The sequence below is a fragment of the Juglans regia genome, chromosome 12 (genome assembly GCF_001411555.2).
Source record: "Juglans regia cultivar Chandler chromosome 12, Walnut 2.0, whole genome shotgun sequence".
Classification (NCBI taxonomy): Eukaryota; Viridiplantae; Streptophyta; class Magnoliopsida; order Fagales; family Juglandaceae; genus Juglans; species Juglans regia.
This window is the reverse complement of record NC_049912.1, coordinates 27922756-27936833: the sequence shown is the minus strand read 5'-3', so window position 1 is coordinate 27936833 and position 14078 is coordinate 27922756. Positions and strand designations below refer to the sequence as shown.

The 14078-nt window shown below is 31.8% G+C and overlaps 1 protein-coding gene across 1 annotated transcript; it reads left to right on the top strand.

The window, feature by feature from the left end:
- The first annotated feature begins 8983 nt into the window (after positions 1-8983).
- Positions 8984-13936, top strand: LOC109013901 (DEAD-box ATP-dependent RNA helicase 15-like). The gene is made up of 12 exons (XM_035683523.1): positions 8984-9112; positions 9213-9332; positions 10057-10157; positions 10666-10838; positions 11008-11239; positions 11404-11522; positions 11831-11887; positions 11994-12178; positions 12908-13052; positions 13163-13246; positions 13337-13400; positions 13571-13936. Exons 2-12 carry the CDS (start codon positions 9220-9222, stop codon positions 13579-13581), a joined length of 1284 nt encoding a protein of 427 aa, XP_035539416.1. The 5' UTR covers positions 8984-9112; positions 9213-9219; the 3' UTR covers positions 13582-13936.
- Positions 13937-14078: the final 142 nt, after the last annotated feature.

The following is a 14078-nucleotide window of genomic DNA, read 5'->3' as shown; positions in this document are numbered from 1 at the left end:
TGATGCTGTGTTCGATCGCTTGGTCCTTTATTTATTTATTTATTTTTTTAATTTATTTATAAACAAATTCAAAATCCTCTGGCTATATGCCTTCTCGTGTTTTGTTTGTACGTAGGAACTTGTATGTGAAATTACTTTGGTCTACACACACGCACACGCACATCAGTACAACTACTCAGTACAAGATGAATCTGTATGAATTAAGATTTTGGTTTCTAAAATCAAAAAAGGTTTTATAAGGATATTGGATTCTAATTTGCTTAAGGAATTAAGCAAATTAATTAGCTATAAGGAATTAACATGTTGGATTATGCCTTTTTTTTTTTTTTTTTAACCTATGATGCAATGGAAATTCACAACGAAACTAATCTTCATGATGTACGTGCATGCACATATGTTTTGCGGCCAGTTGCAATTGCCGGCCTGAGTAATATTATATATGGAAAATAAGTTGGAAAGTACTGTAATTATATTTGTCTTTTATCCAACAAATACAGAAATATTCTAGAGAAACTGAATTTCGTAGCAAGAAATTGGAGATAGGACTGCGTTTAGATGTTGAGATGAGTTGAGTTTTTTATGAATAATAGTGAGTTAAGATGATAGAGTGAATTTTGTAATATCCACTTAAAATGAATTTAAATATATTTGTTAGATATTAAGATGAGTTTAGATGTATTTATGAAAAGTTAAAAAATATTATAAATCTCACGTATAAAGAAGTGTTCAATTAAAAAATATTATGGATCTTATGTGTAAAAATATTTTAAATTGGGATGAATTTAATAATTTAAAAAGTAAATATTTAAATATTAAATTTAATTTAAAATTAGAATAAACTGAGTTAAAGTAAGACAAGTTTAACAATAAACGGGATTCTATTTTAAGTATTGTCTCATACATATACACGGTCATAGGACACGATAGAGTAGAGTAGAGTAGTAGGATTCCTAACCACCTCGATGTCAACATTAATATTGTAAGGAATAAATGGTGGACAAAAAAAATACAATATTATATTGATCATGGAGACGAGCGGTTTTGTCATTAAGAAATATATATATATATATATATATATATATAGATTCCAAACATAAAATAAATCGTCGAACCTAATTTTTTCTAGATCGAGATCCTACAGTAGTACTACTTATTATATAATAAATGTGAGTAGTACTGTGGGATGGCGCTAATGCTATTTGTAATGGATGATCTTAATGACTATAAGTTTATAACTAGAAATCATTATGGATGCGAGACACTCATCTAAATCTCGCTAGTTTGTGATCAGCAAATACTTAAATTAATCTTGATATCTAGGACATGCGGCTTGATGAATATCTTGATATCTAGGACATGCAGCTTGATGAATTTCTAATATTAATACGCCGGCTAACATGCCAATATTATACCTAAAAGTAACACTACAAGAAAAAAGAATTTTTCTGGCGATTTTTATAGTGTTGCAAAAGGGAACGCTGCATTAGACTATTTTTTACGGCAATTTTATTACCGCTGCTAAAAACTGTTGAGAAAGCTGATTTAGTAAGTTACTTTAACTAGTTGCAGAGATATTAAGCTTTTTAGCAGCGATTTATTTCGCCGGGAAAATAAAAAAACTGTTGCAACGCTCCATTTTTAGTGCGATTGATAAGAAAATACATCTTTATTTCGTCGAACATGCAGCGAAGTAGAAATCGCTGAAATTGATCATATACAGCAATTAAGGTATGTATAAGCGTCGATTTTGAGCGTAGAAAAAACCTTTTTTTCTTGTAGTGTAATGACGAATGGGGAAAAAACATAAAGTGTATATATATATATATATATATATATGCTCACTTTTGTCATGTCGTATAATACCAACATGAAGATTTATGATTAGGAAAATACTAAGCGTCCCGCTCCTAGCTCCTGCGGAGAGCTATCGCTCGAATTTTTTTGTTTATTTTTATTTCTTGATTAAATAAGTGTTTTTTTAATGATATTGTAATTTTTTTAAAAAATATATATATTTAAAAGTATTAAAAAAATACATTTAAAAAAAATACATCAAAATAACTAACGAGAACTAAGAAAATTATACTTTCACCACTGATTAATCTTACAACTCAATGATCTTATTGTATAAATTTTTTATTTAATAATTAAAGAAATATTTTTTAATAATATTATGATTTTTTTTATTTTTTAAAAGAATATTTAAAAATATATGTAAAAATAAGATTAAAAATAAAAACAATTATACCTAACGTACCTTCCAACTATAACTGAGAGCGTGCATGTAGCACGATACTTATGATTAAGGCTTTGTTTGGATGATAAACATCTCTCAACTCATCTCAATTCATTATTATAATTTTTTTAAATCTCAACATAAAATATAATAAATAATTTAATTTTTTTAAATTTTAAAATAATAATAATATTAAAAAATAATATTTTATTATCTCAACTCAACTCAATTCAATTGATTTCAACGTTCAAACACAATTTAAGTATCACTGAAAAGAGTAAGATCAAAGAGTACTTAATTAATTAGTTGCGGCCTTCAAGTTTGAGTAATTATTTCCTCCTGACACATGCATGATTTGCTGATCTTAATAAAAAGTTAAACAAAAAAAAAAAGTAACCCATGTTTTTATTGAAATAGTAGTTAGAATTAATGGTTATTTATTTCATTGATGCCACAACCAATGATTGAAGAGCACTCGAATTCATGATGGTGCAATATGCCAGCAACAGCAGCAGCTTGCGCAATCGATCAAGCAAATATATATATTATAGAAAATTAATATTTATAATTGTGAGTATAAAAGTATCGTATATTTATTTTTATAAAAATAAATAAATATGAGATCCGCATGAAAAGAAATTAATTTTTTATGAGTGGATCTCACTCTTTTTTAAAATGACTACATGATGTTTACATATTCTATAACTATATGTAATATTATTCTATATTATATATAGTGATTTGAATGCATGGCTTAATTAGGGTAACGTACGACGTACGTATAGGGAAAAACCGCTTTGGTTTGATCTCAAATATTAATTAGTACATAACTACGTACATAGTCGATCTAACCATGACTTTGTACTTGAAAATAACATATCATCAATGCACTGTGACAAATAGTACTGTAATCCTGATCATGATCATGATGTGTTCGTTATCATACGCCCGCCCGGTCCCCATCTTTATTATAGGTATGAATTGGAGCTTTCTAGCTAGCCTTCGTTAATGGAAATCACAGATTTTGGAGTATCAGAACCCCTACGTACGTACGTGACATTTGTGTTTCTTATAAAAAGATGATCATCATGAAAGTTCCATGGATCACTTGAAGTGGTTCAGGTAGTTAGTTGGTCGATCACCGAATCACCGATCCTTCATTTCCAGTGCATGATCAGCTCTTTCATTTGCAGATTTACAGAGTACGTACGTACGTAGTACAGTAATTTATAATCAATTTTAGAGTACTCTCATTAGATTAGTTAAAAGTTAAATTTAATGAGTATTTAGCTATTAAAGAGTAAAATATGCTCACATTGAATTAGTTAAATTTCAAATATTTAGAATTTAACTACAGTGAATTTTAAAATTTTTTCTAAATTTGAAAGTTATTGTACATATATCAAATATATATTTTATTAATTATTTATTTCTCTCCCTCTTTCTTTCTATCACATATTTTATCATAATTAATATATTAATTTAACTTAGTGATATATTAATTTAATAAGAACATGATTATTAATTAACATATAATAAGTAGAATAGTAAAATACGATAAAATTAAATAAATTAATAATTAAAAAAATTAAATATTTTTGAAATTATTAATTATTCATTACCATATAATGAATAAATGTATAATCTAATGTGGAGATTTAATGTGAATAATCAAAATTAAATTCATCTTATATTATTTAATTATTATATATAAAAAAATAACTATTTTAATATGAAGATTTATGTGAATGAAATAGTCAAAAGTTAAATTTTTGTTACATTCATTAAAATTAACTTTTAATTTTAACTAATCCGATAAGAGTGGTCGAAAAAAAAAATGTCTGAAGTATATTTTTTTCCGAGATGGAATATAGCGCGCTAGTACTTCAATTGCATGCAGGATTAGTACTGCAGAACAAGTACATAATATTTCGCCTAGCTAGCTAGCTTCGATCAGGTACTAGGTTGGCTCGATCGATGGTGTCCCAAAATTAGTCACATTTATATATGTTGTCCTACCTAGCTATATCTAGGTTGGCTAGCTAGATAATGACTCATTGTAATTGGCTTTATGATAAGTAGCTAGGAGCCTTCGGGCTGGTTTGTTAATTCAAGATCATGATATATATATATATATATAATATATATAAGCCAATATATATCACTATAAGAAAAAGAAATTTTTATAATTAATTTATTATAAATAATCATTTTATTAGAATTAATTGATTGCAAATAAATAATTTTTTTATAATATTGACAAATCTTAATTTGTACGTACGTATTATTAATTAGAGCGTACTAGCTAACTAGCAAGCTAGATATATAGTGATGTTTAATTATTAGATCAGGTTGTATATATACAGATCAAGTATTAATTAATTATTAAGATCATTAGATCAATTATTATTATCTATAATGAACAGATCAACAGTGGTTAATTGCTGTAACAGCAGTAGCTCATTGTATAATTCTATATATTAAGGGGCGCTAATTAAGTACTATAATTATGCCTCTATATTATTATTAATTATTTAGTTATCGTACTGCAAGTGGGTTTTGGATTAATTATGTTAAGGAATTGGTCCTGGATATTCATGCATACTTGCGCATGCAGTAGCTCCTAGCTAGTACGTACGTACGTACTGCGCGCATGGATTTAGACATGCATACTCAAACCGAATGATCAGTTCGTGAAACTGAACTGATCTTAAGGCCGATCCATGCATGCTCGCAGTTTATATAATTAATTAGGTTCTGCAATCTGGTCCGGCCTACAAACACACTAGTAATTAGCTAATACATATCCTGTTTGAAAAACTAAAATACTTTATCATGCATGTGGCCTGCATGTTTGGATCATGAGACGTATTAAAATTACAAATACATCTTATAAAAATAAATTGACAAACTATCGAGTCAAGTGTTAATTATATTTATATTCATTAATTATATGTAACGAGTAATGCTAAACATGATATTGTCTTTGTTAGTTAGGCTGGTACGTATCTAATTGGCTAGATGTCACATTATATTAAAAGAAATTTATAACAAAATGACAATTAAAAACAAAAAAAGTAGGGTGGTTATAAGTTGGCTAATTAATTAGTACGTAGAACAAACAACTCAAAGGTGGATTAATCCATTTGTGTGATGTTTTGTCAACAATCCTCGCGAGATGGCCATCTAATTAATGTGACATCTGTAACCATGGTTAGATTTGCCTTGCGAAAATGAATGTGTGGTGGCCAAATGGCCTATCTCCTATGGCCGGGGTGGTCACAACCACTCCTATAAGCGCGACCATATGCATGCGCGCTGGTGGTCCGCGCGACAACTTAGCTATAATATGTCCCATCAGGGTTGGTTGCGAGCTAGTACTTCTACATGGGTCATGACTCTGTTCATGAGTTATGAGTGTGGTATCATGTGTCCAACAAACTCTAGATCAATTATTCATAAACAGTTTATTGTCTTGTCATGTGATTCGTACCTTCTTGTATTTTAAACTTAAATATATCAATTAAAGTTTCGTTTATTTTTATATCACATATCATATCATCTCATTTTATTTTTTCAAATCATTATAATTTTTTTAAATTTTTAATTTTTTAAAATCTCGAAACAATAATAATATTAAAAAATATATTTTAATTAAATTTTATTAAATTTCTAATTTTTATTTCAACTCATCTTATATAATGTGAAAACAAACAAGACCTAAATCTCTATTGAGAACTAGTGTAGTTAACTTCAAAATCAAATTGACTAAACGTAATTATGTTTATATGTCATACTCAAATGGAACGTGATAGGTGACATACTCAAATGGAACGTGATAGGTCTACACGTTAAAAGTAAGTTTATAATAAATTGATATATTTTAATGCGATGCATCATATCTATTTTATAATATTAATTATAAAAAAATATATATTTTATAACAAAAGTTACATTACAATTTAATACATTCTATTAAATCATATCAGTTTATAATTTTATTTTCGTAAGATTTATATGTAAATTACTAAACATTAATTTCTTGCTCAAATTATAAAATGTCAAAATTTGATAATACGAGAAATAATTTGTACTAATTTCAAATAGATAAGCTGCACGTAAACTTTTATAAAAAAATAGACCCCATATAAAAAAATGTAAAATAAACTATATTTTATGAGTAAAATCTAATTTTTTACAAAAAAAACTTAGACAAAACTTAACAATTTAAAACTTTACCTATTATTCGTACCAAGTCGGACACCACCCGTTCAAACGAATCACATTTTATTAAAACCACGTGACAGTCCAACTGGTCATCTTTGAATGAAAAACTTCCCAATCCCATGAAATAAACTTGACATGTCATCGTTCGACATTTCGCGGAAAGAAATTAGAATGAAAGTAGGAAGGGTTTAGGTCCAAATCAATAAACTCTCGAACCATCTCATCTCATCTTATAATTATAATTTTTTTAAATTATTATATAAAATATAATAAATAATTCAAATTTTTTAAATTTTAAAATAATAATAATATTAAAAAATAATATTATAATAATATTTTATTTAACTCATCTAAAACTATTTCATCTCATTTTATCATCTAAACGAGTTTTATATTTGACATCTTAAATTGGCATGAAAAGTCTGATGGGTTAGCACTCTTTAAACTACCCTTTCTCTTATCAAATTATAGTGAAACTTATCCAAATTTAACAATTAAATTGGCATGAAAGATAATCTTAATGGTTGGATCTTAACTGTGGTCATACTTGCCAACTCATTGTGGTTTGAACATTCAATACCTAAATGTTGATAATTTAGCATGCTATCATCAAAGGAAAAACCTCCCAACCGGTCAGGTGAAAACTCAGTTTTCACACCTATCCAATAAAATTTTGCCACGTATGACATATAACAAATCTTTATCTATACTCACATACATCAGATTCCTTCCTTATTTTTATCTCTTCCCCTCTTCTCTTTCTCTCTCCTAACAAGGCCAAGAAGCCATATTTCCCGAACGCAAGACACGACGTAGAGTAAACCAAGCACCGTGCATGTGCGAGGATGCCTCATCCCTCCCAGCATCATCAGCGTGAAAAACATGGGCATCATCTCCAGTAAGTTCTGATGCCCTTTTTGCATGCACAACACACACGGATCCATTAGTTGAGTGGGTACAAAAGTTACTCCTAAAAAAAATATGGAAGGACCAAAACCTGAACACAGTTGAAAAGCTTTGCATCTTTATTATCATAATCTAGAGCATAAAGGGTAGGATATGGCATGTTGAACCCGTTGACAATCACAACAAAATATAATTTTTTCTCTTCATTTAATAAAGTATGAAGGAACAAAATCGCCATATAGAATAGAGGAAGGGGGGGTTACATTTTTTTAGCCTTGCCAACTTGGCCAGCCATCCAGAAATTGACAAAGCAATAGAGAATGAGAACGATGGCCACATAGCCATACTCCTTAGCTAGGCAGCACCAAGTCCACTTGGCCCATTTTCTCTTTTGATCCAAGGCTATGACAACGATGATGGTATTGCTATTCGGTATTCACTTTCTTTGTGCGAGTATTGATAAGATCAGAATGAGAAGAGCGAGAAGAGTGTATTTTAGAGAGAAATAGAACATATTTTTGAGAGAGAGAGAGAGGGGGAAGTTGTAGCGGGGTGGGGGAGGGAGAAGGAGAGAGGAGGGGAAGAGATGGAAAATAAGGAAGAATCTAGTGCATGTGAATGCAGATGAAAATTTGTAATTATCTTACATGGCGAAATTTTATTGGCCAGTGTGAAAATTAGGTTTTTACCCGACTGACTGTGAGCTTTTCCCATCATCAAAATATCGTTTCATTAATGAAAAGTGCATAAAAGACCAGAGACTAGTATGATTTTTGCCTGTCTCTGTTACTGCAATTAGTACTTACACATGAAATTATGTGAGTTAATAAATTTATTTTTATAATTATTTTTTTATGAGTATAGCAATTCTCTATCCAATTTGTTCTATTCACTTGTAAAGAAACCTTCGGGGTGCTGTTATGTTTATTTAATTATTAAGATTACGTTTAGATATTAAGGTAATTTTAGATGATTCATAAATAATAATAAAATAATAATAAATAACTTGTAAATAATAATAAATTGTAATAATATAGTCTAAGGTGATCTCACCAAACATAGCTTAAAATAAAAATTTTAAAAAATTATATATAATATATTATATAGAGATAATGAGTATCTTTTTTATTTGTGAACATGGTACTAGGTGATACAATTCAAGTGGATGTCTTGACTCTTAACATAGTTACAGCACTTTCCTTGATGATTATCTGAATCTATTCGAATGGAATAGATGTTAATATTTAAAATTAATAACTTTTATTATCAATTGTGGACTCATGAGCAAAATTAAGGAATTCAATTTTTAAGTTTTGAGATTTGATTTACTTTAAAAAAAAAAAAAAAAAGTTTTGAGATTTGATCAAGTCGGAAATGAAATCGTATATGACACGAATCCGAGTTAACGATCGAATTAAGAAATTCAACTGAGATTTTAAGTGTTGTTACAACATATATTATTTTGTTTAATTATTATAATTTTTTTAAATTATTATATAAAATAAATTAAATATTTTAATTTTTTAAAATCTTAAAATAATAATAATATTAAAAAAATATTTTATTTAATTTCTAACTTTTAATTCGACTCATTTTATCATTCCTCTCCCGCTCTCCTGTCTCCACCAATTGAAAACCCTAATCTCTCTCTCTCAAATTTTCAATCTATTTCTTGGTTTAATTTTACAGACAGCTCGGTTACTCTACAAAACCCTAAAACACCATCTCGCCGATAGAGCGAAAAGGTTGGCAAGGACAAACTATCAGGACTTCTTCAAATTTTTAAATTTTTTAACCCTAACTCTATAATAATTCAGTTAGTGTCTTTTCCCTTTTCTTTGTAGTGTAAGATGGGTGAAGTGAAGGACAACGACTACGAGGAAGAGCTCGTCGACTTTGAAGACGATGACCCTAAGGCCCTCGACTCCGCCTCAGCTAGACCCCAAGCTGATTCGGCCAAGAAGTTAGTCTCTCTCTTTCTCTCTTCCTCTTCTTTTTGATATTTGATTTCCGATTTGTGATGTGTTTGACTGCTGAGAAAATCCTCGTATAGAAGAGAAAAAGTGAAATTAAGAGAAAAATAAAATAAAATACGAGGCTCGTGTCCTGATTTGTGTTGTAGTGGTTGTTATTATTATTATTATTATTATAACTGGCTTTATGTGTTTGGTGCTTAGTGCTTGCTTGTTCCCTGCCTGGCTAATGAGAAAACCAAGAAAAGTACGACTGTACCAGTAGGAGACAGTAAAAGCATTGTATCTGTTGTGTTCGGTTTTCAAGTCTTGTAATTAAAAGGTAGGATTTTCAAGATTTGGGCATGTTTGAAATAATTTGGTGAGGTATGTTGACATAATTGGCCTAAAAATGCTTTAAAAAGTTTTAGCTAATGTGGTATTACCTTAATCATTCATTTGGCATCAGTTCGGTGAAGTGTTTAACAAGGTCCGTCTGGCTACAGCAGCATTTTGTCCAGAAATGTTTTTCAGAGGGTTTGCATGTGTGTTTTGTGGTTACATGTTGATTTTGTGATTGTAGGTGCTTGATGGTCCAATTTTGGTGTGAAATCTCCTATTACATTGAGACAGTTTTTTACTTTCCGCATCTCGTCATTTTTTTTAAAAATATATCGAACTAATGTGTCAACTTAGTTTTCTAATCTGCTAAATATATTTTATTTTCTGGTTTAGGGGCTATGTTGGGATTCACAGTTCGGGATTCAGAGACTTCCTGTTGAAACCAGAGCTTCTTCGAGCCATTGTGGATTCGGGATTTGAACATCCATCAGAAGGCAAAGTTCTAATCTATCTTTTCATAATATCTCACCAGGGAACCTTAATATCATGCCAAATTGCTGAAATTTGGGCGAACATCTAATTGCTGTTAATTTATCTTCTTGGGTGCATTTTGCCTGCTTGTTCTTTGGGTGGCTTTTTTTTTTTTCCCAACGATCCTTACTATTGCTCTTAATTTATCTGTGATATATGATGTCTGATGGCATCCAGGCTTATTATTTCATCGATAGTGGTGACTATGTTTGTACTGGTTGTCTGACTGAAGAATTGAGATGTTCTGTTTACTTAACATGCTTGCTGCATCTTGTCCTATCTTGCATATTACGTGTGCTGACATGGTTTTTTTCTATGTACTTGATGTCTTCTTGCAGGTAATTACTACTACCATATTCATGATTTGGGCCAGAAAACTGGTTTGCTAAAGCTTTCCATTAAAAGGACCTGGACGGTCATTAATACTTACTGAGGATTCGTCTGGTGCAATTTTATTTGGTTCTTCAATAGTGCAACATGAGTGCATCCCCCAAGCTATCCTAGGAATGGATGTCATCTGTCAAGCAAAATCTGGGATGGGGAAAACTGCTGTCTTTGTTCTATCCACTCTTCAGCAGATTGAACCTGTTGCTGGTCAAGTTGCGGCTCTTGTTCTTTGCCACACAAGAGAACTAGCTTACCAGGTAGGTCAACGGATTCTTATAGTTGATAAGTGCCCCTTGGTGATGCTATGGAATCCTAAAATGATTTTTGCATGTGCATGTATCTCAATGTTGGAATTTTTAGAGAGATTTTCAGTGATGTAGTTTTACATAGTAATAATATCTTTTCTTTTTCTTATAACTTCTACAGATTTGTCATGAATTTGAGAGGTTCAGTACCTATTTGCCCGACCTCAGGGTTGCTGTCTTCTATGGTGGTGTCAATATTAAGATTCACAAGGATATGTTGAAAAATGAATGCCCTCACGTTGTTGTTGGAACACCTGGAAGAATCTTGGCTCTAGCCAGGGATAAAGATCTTGGGTTAAAGAATGTGAGGCATTTCATTCTTGATGAGTGCGATAAGATGCTAGAATCACTTGGTATGATCATCTTCTTATTCTTCTTCATCTCTTAGCCTCTTGTTTATGTATTCTGAAATCTGAATCTTTTTGCAATTATCTTGTTTCAGTTACTCTATCTATTATTTAGTTAACTGTAAATGGTTTTCCTTTTTTTGTTCTCCACATGCTTGTATCTTTTACAGACATGAGGAGAGATGTGCAGGAAATCTTCAAGATGACTCCTCATGACAAGCAAGTAATGATGTTTTCAGCAACTCTAAGTAAGGAGATTCGTCCTGTGTGCAAAAAATTTATGCAAGAGGTAGTACCATCATCTTTTCTTTGGTGGTAATAAAAATACGAAGTTTTGATATCTTTTCCCTGTAATGTGTTTGCTTTGCTGGTTATGTATCAATCGTACTGTTGTGGCTTGGTTCTTATTTTCCCTTGCCATTGGCAAGGTAATCATGTCCAGAACTTGCAGTACGGGCAATGATTTTGGTACTTCATCTCTCCTTGTTTTCACTTCTTTCTGTGGGTGCAATCCTATCCTTGACACTTTTGGCTATTTAATTTAGCGATAGCATTTGTGGACCTAAGTGAGGATATTGGTTCATTCTAATGTTACAGCCAATGGAGATATATGTTGATGATGAGACCAAGTTGACTCTTCATGGTCTTGTACAGGTATCTTCAACACATTGTTGCAATATTTCTTTCATCAGTTGACTGCGTGTTGCTCATCAACTAATGCCTGTCCTCTCTCTCTCTCTCTCTCTCTCTCTCTGCGCAGCACTACATTTTATTGAAAGAAGCAGAGAAAAACCGCAAATTGAATGATCTTCTTGATGCATTGGACTTCAATCAAGTTGTCATTTTTGTCAAAAGTGTCCACAGAGCAGCTGAGCTGAACAAGTTGCTTGAGGAGTGCAACTTCCCCTCCATCTGCATTCATTCAGGAATGGCTCAGGAGGAAAGGTTTGTAAAACCTTCCTTTGGCCCCACCATATTGAGGGGAAAAGAAAGGGGGTGGGAGGGAGGCGAATGGGCACATTGGATTTTGCCAATGTGATTATTTTATGAAAGCTGGTAGATCACTAGTGCTAACTTGTGAGAAGTAGCTAATCTGGTGGCTGGACAACATGTGGGTTAGGGACTTGTGGGAGGGAGAGAGATGCCTGATCTGTTAGCTGGTTGATGTAACTTATGAGAAGTAGCTAATCTGGTGGACACGTGGGAGAGGTTTCCAAATGGGAGCAGTGAAGAGAGAGGGTGTTTTGGGTTTTGTTTTGGTTCAGGTTAGAATCGGCGCAAGTGTAGGAGTTGAGGAGGGAAAGAAACGGTACTTATTGGGAGGGTGTTGGTCGAAACTGTATTTGGTTGGATTTTTTACACCCACCATTGATCCCCAACCCTATGTTGTCAGTATTCTCGGTCCCATCTAATGTATTCCTCCATAAATGTTATATTTCCTTGTTTATTATACTCCTTTTAGATCATAATTTTATCTAGCATTTTTTAATGATCAGATTGCTAGCATCAAAATTTTAGATAATGAAAGAGACTCTTATCTTTTTACTTGGCAGAGTATTTTTCTTGGTGGTTGATAGAAATGACCGTAAGGGATATTGAAATCTACTTTTATCTTTTTAGCTCGGTGGAGTCAGTGGTTTAGTTGGTGGTTGATTCTGTATTGATTTTCTTCAGGTTGAAACGTTACAAGAATTTCAAGGAGGGGCAATCAAGAATTCTCGTTGCAACAGACTTAGTTGGAAGGGGGATTGATATTGAGCGTGTTAACATTGTTATCAACTATGACATGCCAGATTCTGCTGATACATACCTACACAGGGTACTTTCATACTTCCAATGATCTGTGTTTTTTGGTTGGTATTGTCACTAGTTTGTAACTGAATTTGCTCCCTTCTGTCACCCGGGGTTGCCATAACTTCATCTCCACAGGTGGGAAGGGCTGGTAGGTTTGGTACCAAGGGGCTTGCAATTACATTTGTCTCATCTGCTGGCGACTCAGATGTCCTTAATCAGGCAATTTAGTCATTTCAAATTATTATCTTTTCGTTTTCCTTTCAGTTACACTTTCACGTTGATTTCAGAGTTTACCATTTTGTTTTTCAGGTTCAATCAAGGTTTGAGGTGGACATAAAGGAGCTTCCCGAGCAAATTGATACTTCATCTTATAGTAAGATAATGTTTAGCGCACAACCAAAAATACTGTTAAGATTGGATTTAAAAGAAACATTTATGTGAATAGGCTAGTTAGATTGGATGCATGTCACAAGACCATCTGCAGCTGTTATTTTGATACCTTATGTTTGGTTTCTGAATTTTCAACCTTTCTTTTGTCTGCAGTGCCATCGTGAAGGATTGGTTTTTGGGTCGAGAACAAACCTTTATGCAATAATTTAAGACGATGACCGTGGCGATGGCTTTTAGCGGCCAGTTTTAGTGATTTATAATGTAGACCATTGATATTCAGCGAAGGATTATTCGGATTATAATTTCTCCCCCCTTGATCTGGAACTTGTTTCTATTTTGTGCTCTCAGTACTGATTTATTAGATGTTCAACTTCTTTTTGTTTTTGTTCTTTTATCTTTTATACCTCGTGTTTGAGTAGATACAGTGATTGTATAATTGTAGTCACTTTTTTTGTTGGATGTAACAAAATTGTAATATTGTTCAATAGTATTATTATTTGTGGTGTTATTCTATTTTTATTGTCAGTCAGTCATATATATTTTATACAAGACTATGAAGTATCTCAAAGAATGATGAAGATTATCACTTACTAGTATGTAAACTAATCATGTCAACTCGTATGTACATCATCATTTGATCTTCGTTTCTGTTCCAGATGCA

Bases quoted from the DNA above. Each gene is read 5' to 3' on its own strand.
- LOC109013901 (XM_035683523.1), top strand. From the start codon at position 9,220: ATGGGTGAAGTGAAGGACAACGACTACGAGGAAGAGCTCGTCGACTTT. The intron at 10,839-11,007 runs GTAGGTCAACGG...TAACTTCTACAG, and splicing joins CAAGAGAACTAGCTTACCAG to ATTTGTCATGAATTTGAGAG. The intron at 13,247-13,336 runs GCAATTTAGTCA...TTTGTTTTTCAG, and splicing joins ACTCAGATGTCCTTAATCAG to GTTCAATCAAGGTTTGAGGT.